We start from the raw sequence: 9,238 nt of genomic DNA on the forward strand, positions 1-9,238 counted from the left end.
CAGGGGGCACAATCAGGAATTGTCTAGAGCTCCAGCTCCAGCCTGAGCCTCATATCTATGGAGGACCCCTCACCCCGCTAAGCTCTATTCCACTCTTCTCATTCTATTGCTTTCTGTCTCTCTGTCTTTCTCTCTGCTTGGGACAGTAAGACTTCAGCATTTTTCACATACCTCTCTCACAACCTTTCTTTATCTACAGCATTACCAATATATGTTTGTTTATACATCCATCTCCTACACCCAACTGAGAGTGTCTCAGGAAAGGGACCAAATTTCACTTACCTTTTTATCCCTGGTACCTAGGTGAGAGCCAGGCTTAACCAGGAAACAAACAAGCGAACAAACAAGCAAACAAAAAAACACTTTCTGAGTTGAACACAGGCTTTAACCCTCCTTGCAGGAATGCAGGAACTCTTCCAAGGTTTCTATTTCAAAAGTCAGAGCTCACTTCTTTTCCAGAGGTGTAAAAGTCTTTAGTCTCAGCCCCCCAAAATGAACATACACCTATTGTTACTGAACAGAAGAAACAGCCCAGGCCATAACCCTACAGACATTGGCCCTCTGATGAAATCAGATGAATCCCTCCAGACTCTGTGCAGAGCAGATCTAGCCTAATCTCCAGGGAACAAATGACAAAGACCTCAGGTATGCACCAGGCTGCAGATCTCCTCTTGGTTATATTTGAAGTCTGCTTCTGGGTGCATCTTTATCTATAGCAGAAAATTCTTAGAGAAAAACAGATTTTCTCATTATGCCAAAGCCTCCCCAACTCAAGTTACAAATCTGAGACTTCCCAAGAGGGAGCTAATACTTCTCTGAGGTTTTCTGCTCACACCCTGATGGTCTGTCTATTTCACTTTTCTTCTTTTCTCCTTCTCTCCTTTTCTCCTTCTCCTGCCCCTTCCTAATTGAAGGGGTTGCAAATATCCATAGCAGCTCCAGCAGATGAAGTGTTTAAGAAGAGGAGGAGAGTTGGTGAGGAATGAGGTAGGAATCTTACCAGTTCTTAAGGTATTCTTTAAAAAAGATAAATCATTGGCTCTCTTCTTACAGGATAATCTCTGGACTGATTTTTCAGGGCTTATACAAGTCTGGCCCCAGAATCTAGTTTTCTGAATCACCTCATTTATTTCTCCCCACCCCAAATCCTCAGCTGCACCAGCCTCTGTGTACTCTGAACATTCAAGCAGCCACATGTTGGCAAAGGAAGTTAGGTCAGTCTGGTAATGCTCTCCATTTTCCTGCCACATCCACATCCTGTCCATCCTTGGATCCTCTTCCTCCAGGGAGCCTTTCCTGGTCTCTTCAACCTACAACAAACTCCCTTCCTGAACTCTCCACCTCTGAACTTGTACACTGCTATCCAGGCACCAATCATCCTGGTGTATGTACAGTTTAGTTTCTTGGAGAGAAGGGACCATTTGATGTCATTTAAAAAATTCCCCATAAAGTTTACCAGAATGTTTTACACATCATAACATACATTTGCTGATTTGACAAAAAATTATTCCCATTCTACAGAAGAGGAAACTAAGGTCTACTGAAGTTTGGTAATTTGCACCCAAATCAGGAAATAGGACCCTTAAGGGCAGGGACAGTATTTTACTCATTTAGCAAAAATACCAGTGCCCAGCACATAATAAGCACACAACCCATTTCTGCTGAAGGGAGTAACTGAGACTACTCTCCCTAGACATCTTCATGTTTCTTTAGAAGGAAATAAAGGGCAGAGAAGAAAAGCACCAAATGACCCAGTCTAGAAGAATCTAGGGTTTGTAACCTGGTCTGTGGGTGAAAAAGCACCAGAGACTCAGGCTCCTGCTGTCCCTTCTCTGCCTGAAAATTCAGGCCCTTTCCTCCTTGAAGATTCTCCCATCATCTTCCCAGATCCAAGCCGCAGAGGAAGGAAGCAACAGCCTTATCTCCTGGGAAACTAACAGAATTTGCTAGAGAGGGCTAGAGATTTCCACTCCTGGATTTAAAACCCTTAATCCTGGGGAAGTTGGTTGGTTGCAAGGCCCATTTATTTCAATACAAGTCCAAGTTTGTTAAATGAACTCCAGGAGGGCAGAGAGAAATGAGGCTCCAGCTTCTACAGACAACAGAGGTTAATAAAAGTTGCTAGAGAGAGTGAAACTGTGGAAGGAGAGAAAAACTGGGAACTTGGAGAGAGCTGAGAAGGGAGAGAGACTGGAATGAAAAAAGAAAGTAAATTGTGATCATGAACAATGTCTGGGAGCTAGAGCAGCTTTTATCCTAAGTGGTCAAAGAACTTAATCAGGTTCATATTGCCTGTGAATCAGAAGCAGGGAGGTGTGAAACCTGGACTACAGGATGGAGAGGGACCAGAGTTAATGCAGAACACAAGAGTTCTGACTTTCACTTTGTAATGTGTGCATTTATCAGAGGAATAGAGAACATGCAAGACAAGACAAAAAGTAGTACCTTCAAAAAGCAATGATGACTGCCACAGCTAAAGTAAAATGGTACAGAGAAATGTGGCAGGGTTATACACTAGTGCTCTGTTGAATAGAAGGACTGAGGTAAAGACTGAGGTATTTGTCCATACATGTATGGGGTAAGAAATGATCATGTGTGCAAATGCATGTGAGGGCATGTGTGAATTATGCACCTGCATGTGGGCACACATGCTGGACAAAGAGACTATATGTGCAGGCTTGAATGCAGCAGTGATATAGAAGACATGGACATGACAGTGTTCAGAGTTTCCTTATGGGACACAATCCTTTTGCTTTATTCCAACTTCCCTACTTGGGTTCTAGTCCTGGCAGTCACTTACTAACTATGTCATCTTGGACTTAACTTATTTGGGTTTCTCTTTGTCCACCTATAAAATGTAGATAATTCTTACATTTAACAGATTATTGTCAGTATTAAATTAGTGACTAACACATGCAAAACACAAAGTGGGCCCTCCACAAATGTAAATGACTTTCTCCCTCACTTGGAATGAGCCCATTCTCTTTCCAGAGTCCTGAGACTGCCTCTCCTTGGCTTCACATTTCAGGATCAAGAACATGGCTGCCTCTTTTTCCTTCACTGCTGACTGCCTACCCACACACCTAAGCCCTTTCCCAGTCAAAGGGTCTAGCATATTCTAGTAAAATGGCCTGTAAGTCCTGGGAAAGGACCAGACAGGAGCTGGTAGGTTGGGAAGGGTACAGCTTTCTCTGCACTTGAATCATGGAGAGGAATTTCCCCATCCTCAGTTGGAAAGAGCCTCCAGATATTAATAATGGAGCAATTAAGAAATTTTTACCCCAGCCCTTCCATTCAATTCAACGTCCACCTCTTAGCAAATTATTTAACCTCTTTAGGGCTGTTTTCTCATCTATTAAGTGGAGAAATAACAACTACTCTGCCTACATCACAGGATGGTCTATTAAATGAGAAGGTACATGTCAAAATGTTGCTAAAATTGGAAAGCACTTTATAAAGTTAAAAGACTCAAAAGGGGGATGAGTTATTACAAACCTCCCTCTCCTTACAGAAAAGGGGCAGTATGCACAGTTCTTCACCCTCACTGAATAAAATACATAACTATCAAAGTAAGATACAGAGATGGATGTAGGCTAGGTGTTCTGGGCTGAGTTTTGTGGAAGAAGACTGAGAGGCACTAAGAAGGGCCTTTTGGCTATTGAGAGGAAGACAAAAAGAAAGAAGGCCTATCCCCTGCAGAGCTGCCTCAGCCTTATGGGAGGCACTGCACCATGCTATGGCTCTGCAGTAGAGGTTGTGTGTCCCAGTGTAGGCTTTGTAGTGAGACAAAGAGTTTAAATCTGGGACCTAACATGCCAGGTATGTTTAATTAACCCATATGTAGGTTAATTGAGTAGGTTAATTAAACTCAGCTTTGGTTTTCTCATCTATAAAATGGGAATAATATTAACTCCACTAGGTTCTTAAAAAGAATAAGTGATACTGAACATGAAAAGCACACAGTAAGAATTTAATAAAATGTCACTTTGATGCTTTGGTATGGAGTCCACCTCCTATAATCACTTTTCACCACTCTAGGCCAAAGTAAAGCCTCCCATAGGAGACTGGAACAGGCCACCCAACACCCAGCTAGCTACAAGTCTGTCAGGGACAGGGTTGCTTTGGAAGCTGACTGTCCTGAGATTGTCCCTAGGCCCCTATTCAGTGCTTCCCTTTGTAGGATTCTGTACCTCTCCAGGAGTTTGCCTTGCATTAAAGTTCCCAAATTTGTAGTTCATGGACCTAAGGCTGTGTTTACTAGTAATAAACACAGGTTGAAAAGCATTTCATTTGCCCAGTAAAGTGTTTTAAAAAAAAAAGTCAGTTATGAGCACCATCATTCATCAAAGAAAAACCACTCAACACCAAAGTATGTAACGACAAAACTTTAGAATAAAGTATTGTTCTAAAAATTTTAATAAGTTTATCTTTATGAGACACTCACTCCCTTTTCCCCCTACTTTTCATTCTGCAGTGGACGAGGAAAATCCTTGTCCTAACCCAGCATCCAGCTGACCTCAAAGCCTACACCCTTCTCTTTTGCCAGGGATCCCACATGTCCATTCTTGCTGACATGTGGGATTCCTGGCAAAAGAGAAGGGTGTAGGCTGAGGTCAGCTGGTTGTCACAACTGGTTAACAAGATACTTAACCTGTTTAAGGCTCAATTTCCCATCCACGAAATGGAGATAAGTGTAGAGCTGATCTCAGGGGATCATTGTATAGATTAAGTTAGATAATACATAAAAAGTAGTTAGCACAGGGCTCAATAAGTGATCCATATTATTTCCAGACTCTGAAATGTTGCCACTTGGGATTAATGTCCTTCCTCATTTCTCACAAAAGCCTTGGTTCCTTGTCACTAGAATACCATCATTTTCCACTTCACTCTCTCCCCAATTCCCTTCCCCACACTTCTGAGTTCTCCAATCAAAGAGAGGCTGGTCAATTTCTTCTTCTGGGTCTGTCTGCCACAACCCAATTCTCTCTATTCAAGACACAAGAGGAGGTGCTGAAGTACGGAATCAAGAATCTGTGCAGCTAGAGCAAGAAAACAAAAAATAAGCATAAAAAAGAGCTGGAAAGGAGACACAGACAACTCAATTGTTTATCCCTCTATGTCTAGGCACGGAGTCATAGCCAGAAGCATTACTGAGCACTTTTCTCTGTGTCAGGCTGTTCCAGGCACTTTACATGGATCAACATATTTAAGTGCCATTGAAACCTTATGGGATATTATTTCTATCTCACTTTACAGAGGAGCAGACTGAAGCATAGAGAAAGCATATACCTTGTTTAAACTGACAGGGCTACCAAGTGGCCTAGGTAGGGTATAACCAGGGACCTGTGATTTAATCACCATTTAATAGCGCCTTCTAACACAGTAGCTCTCTCACCAAATCAATTGTGTCAGAAACTGAAAGGACAATAAAAAAATAAGGCTTGGTCTCTGATGATATAAAGAGGGTCTAGAGAAGGTTTCATTAAGAGTATACAGTTCTCAAGTCAAGGGAGTGGATTCTAAGACCCAAAGGACAGCCTTTGCCCCACACCACCAGAGAACCAAGGCAGAGCAAGACAACCAACCATGCAGAAGGTGACAATGTGAGAAGGTTGAGAAGACCTAGATGACTCAATGTCCTCCTGATCAAGGGCTGTGGCCAGAGGTAATGACAGGCACTCAGTACTGGAGGTATGCCCTCCCTTTAGGGCTAAGTGAGTAGAAGGTAGAGTTCAATCAGAATCAAGGAGGGAAGCCTGGTATCCTGATTTTTGCCTTGTCTGCCAGCCTCTTCCTCACCCTCCAGGCCTGCTCTGAGCTAAGCAGACAGAAGAGGGACATCTGGTGTGTGTGTGTGTGTGTGTGTGTGTGTGTGTGTGTGTGTGTGTGTATGTGTAATGTGGGGAGGGGAGACTCAATGCCCAACTACTCTTTTTCCAGACTCATGTTATCTGCCAGGATGTAGCTGTGTTCAGAGAGTTGAATATTGAGAATTTCGGAGGGCCTCTGGTTTCTTGCCTTTCTTCTCACCCCCCTCCCAGAAGGTGGCAGGATGTCCAGAGGACCTCTGAGAGTTGAGGGACAGAGTTTCCTCCCACCCCTACCTCCACTCCTCACTCTGGAGGCATATCCCAACTCAAAACAGCTTGTCATCCCACATTGCTCTGATTAGCTATAATCTTTCTTTTGCAATTTCTCTCCTCCAAGACTGGGAGTAGAAAAATCTCCCAGAAAAATGATTAAATATTTCCATTTTTGGCACAATCAGTCTGAGGAGCTGGGGCATGATGCAAATAGAGGTAAGGATAGTGGTTTTCATTTAGATAAGATACAAAAAATTATTTAGTGAAAAATAAAGCTGATGAAGCCCACTGACATTCTTTAAAATGTGATTTTTATTTCTCTGCCTAAGCTGAATATCCTCTTCCCTCTTTTCTCTGTTCCCCTCAGTTCAACTGCTTTCTCATGCCACCTTCTCCCCATTTCCCACCACCATCCTTCAGTTCCCTGGCAATCACCATTTCCTCTCTCACTGCCTCAGTCCCTGACCTAGAATACCTTTCTATAGATGGAAGCTAAGTAGAGGAGGTACTACAGCCTCCCTCCAACCCCATCTCCCCAAATCTCCACTTTTTCTATCCTTGCCTCCACCCCAGTCCCTACTCAGCTTTCCAGAACACTCAGTAGTTATTTCCTGTCCCCTCTGGTCTATTTTCTCCCTTTCTTTACTTTGACATTCACTCATTCTCTCCCCTGCTGTCCCACCCCCAACCCCTCAATACATTTGCCCAGGTCTTGTTTTCACCCTTGCTGGAGGCAGGGACATGGGAGCTCAACTAACCTTTAACCCCTCCCCTCTTTCCAAAGGGAGAAAGGCACAAAACACACGTCTCTCTTTCTAACAATTTTTCTCCCCAATTCAATCCACATGTTTCCTAACTGCAGCTTTTGTTTCTTGAAGTTCATTTGTATCCATGATGCTGACATGTAAGAGCTGTAGGGAAAGGAGCAGACATAAGCTTGCCTCCAACTCTTACCAGTACTGACCCAGCTTCTTGCACCCACCCCCTTCTTCTTCGCTAGCAGCCTGGTTGAACAAAATCAGAACTTGAATTATGCTCCCAACTTTCTTCCAAGTGGCTGGCTTGGCCAGCCAACCCCAGGACTAGGCCTCCTTTCTATTCAGCACCCAGCACCAATTCCCACTCAGCTCGAACCAGGAATGTGTGCCCCTCTCATATCTCAAATGTGTGTGTGTTTGTGTGTGTGGTGAGGGGGAGATGATGGATCAAGATCCATGCCCATCAACTCTGCCAGGCTTTGCTTTCGGAGCTTGGGAGGAGCCCTGCAAGGAGAGAAGGGATCCAGAATAACAAGCCACCCCTAACAACACACCCACAAACCCAGGAAGGCAAGACAATGAAAATGATGGAGGGTATTCTATCCAAGGTGACTCTCCTCTTTCCAGAATTTTCCCACCTCAAAAAGAGACTACTTCCTCCATTTTGTGCATCTCCATAGGTGTCTGACTACATGAATGTCTGTTCAAGTTTCTTTGTTTGCTGGACGGTTGATATCTATAGGTTTTCTGTGTGTGTGTGTGTGTGTGTGTGTGTGTGTGTTGTGTCCTTGTAAATGCCTGCTTGCATACATGAACTGGGTCTATGAGTTCGATGCGTCTGGGTACATGAATGTATAAGCTTGTACCGATATGGAGAGGAATCTGTCTTCCATAGATGTGTCAGTGTCTTTGTGTTTATGTCTGTCTCAGTGTGGGGGATGCTTGTGGGTATGTTTGCCTTAGTAGGCAAGTAGTCTGTTTCAGTGTCTATGACTTTTTTTGGTGTTTGTGTGTCAATTTGTGTCACCTCCATTTTGGGGGGGCTAGCTCTGCAGTATTAAATCTTGTTAGACTCAGACCCACAAAGAGGAATTCGCTTCCACAAATTGCCCAGTCCTGACTGTGTGGTCTGGGCTCTTTATTTCTCTTTCCCTCCCCCACCCTCCTGATGAGGGTGCACTAACCTCATTTCTTTCAACATCTCCCTCATCTCTTAGCCTACCCCTGCCAGTTCCAAACAAGCTCACATCAACGCTTCCTTGACCCAAAGTGTGGGCTGTTAATCGTCCCTACCTCCAAATGCCCTCCTTCATATCAAGCCGGCCTGAAACTGCCTTTGGAACTCCCGAGCTTTCAACGGGGCAGGGATTCCAAATCTCTACCAGGAACCCCGAGGCACCCCTCCCTTTCTCCAGAGGAGCAGCCCCAGGCAATCTGGAACCCCAGCTCTGACTGGGCCCCCCGATGGACTATGCTGGAGTAGGAGGATTCCTTTAGCAACACCTTTCCAGGCCTGGGTCCCCAGCTTTCTGCACACCTCCCACTCCCCCAAATCTGAAATCCCAATCTCTTTCCAACCATCCCCTCGGGCAGGACCCAGGAGTTAGGACTCCCGGCTTTGGAGGGTGGAAAGGTAGGTAGGGCTGCCTGAAGCTTGGGAAAAGACTTCGGCTCTCTTTTTTTTTTGCTCCGTTCTCCCGAGCAGGGAGAGGAAGCAACTTGGTCTACTTAACCGAAAACTAGTTCTTTCCCAGACCCAGGTACTTTGCGCCCGCGCCCCAGGGTTCTGCTCCCGGACCTAGCCCCAGTTTCATGGCGTCGGGACCCCAGGGCCGCGGGCCGCCGGCTCCCCATTACCGCCAGAATGGGGGTGTTGTCCCCTAGCCCTGGGGTGGGAGTAGAGTCCAGGGCGGACTACAGCCCTCCTTACCTTGGGAGAAAGTATCGGAGAGAGTGAGAATCCAGATGAGGAGGCTCAGCATGCTGTCTGCCCGCCCTGCGCCCGCCCGCGGCTGGGCCCGGAGTTGGCGAGGGAGCCAGAGGAGATGGCTGGGGAGGAGGAGCCCGGACCGCCCCCGCCCGCGCCCGCCCCCTGCACATACGTACACACTCGTGCGCACAAACTCACTTCCCTTCCCTCCTCTCTTTATCTCTTTTTCCTACTAGTCCGGTTCTTCGCTTTCTCTGGTTCCCTCCCCCCTCCCTTTTATTATTTCTAGCCTCGAGCTTTCTCTCTTTGGGTTTCTTTCATCCCTGCTCTCCCATTCTCTACCCTTCTCCTCTTTCCCTCTTTTCATCTCCCTCCCTCCTCTTGACGTCTACTCTTCCTCCACAGCCCTCCTCCTCCTCCAACCCACGCGGGCGCGCGCGCACACACACATGCACACACCCCTCGCT

The 9,238-nt window shown here is 45.6% G+C and overlaps 1 protein-coding gene across 7 annotated transcripts in view; it reads right to left on the reverse strand.

The window, feature by feature from the left end:
* The window catches only part of KIRREL1 (kirre like nephrin family adhesion molecule 1), a 123,738-nt gene extending 114,846 nt beyond the window's left edge, over positions 1-8,892 (reverse strand). For 3 of the 7 annotated variants that reach the window (XM_053667991.1, XM_053667990.1, XM_037137033.2), the window contains exon 1: positions 8,772-8,891. In XM_053667991.1, the coding sequence (XP_053523966.1) occupies positions 8,772-8,823 (52 nt within the window). In that variant the 5' untranslated portion in view covers positions 8,824-8,891. Of the gene's footprint in view, positions 1-8,771 lie in introns of all 7 variants that reach the window. The other 4 variants (XM_053667992.1, XM_053667986.1, XM_053667989.1 and 1 more) reach the window with 3 other exon arrangements.
* Between the last annotated feature and the right edge of the window lie 346 nt (positions 8,893-9,238).

This window comes from Artibeus jamaicensis, unplaced genomic scaffold (genome assembly GCF_021234435.1).
Source record: "Artibeus jamaicensis isolate MK-2021 breed Jamaican fruit bat unplaced genomic scaffold, CSHL_Jam_final contig_475, whole genome shotgun sequence".
Taxonomy (NCBI): domain Eukaryota; kingdom Metazoa; phylum Chordata; class Mammalia; order Chiroptera; family Phyllostomidae; genus Artibeus; species Artibeus jamaicensis.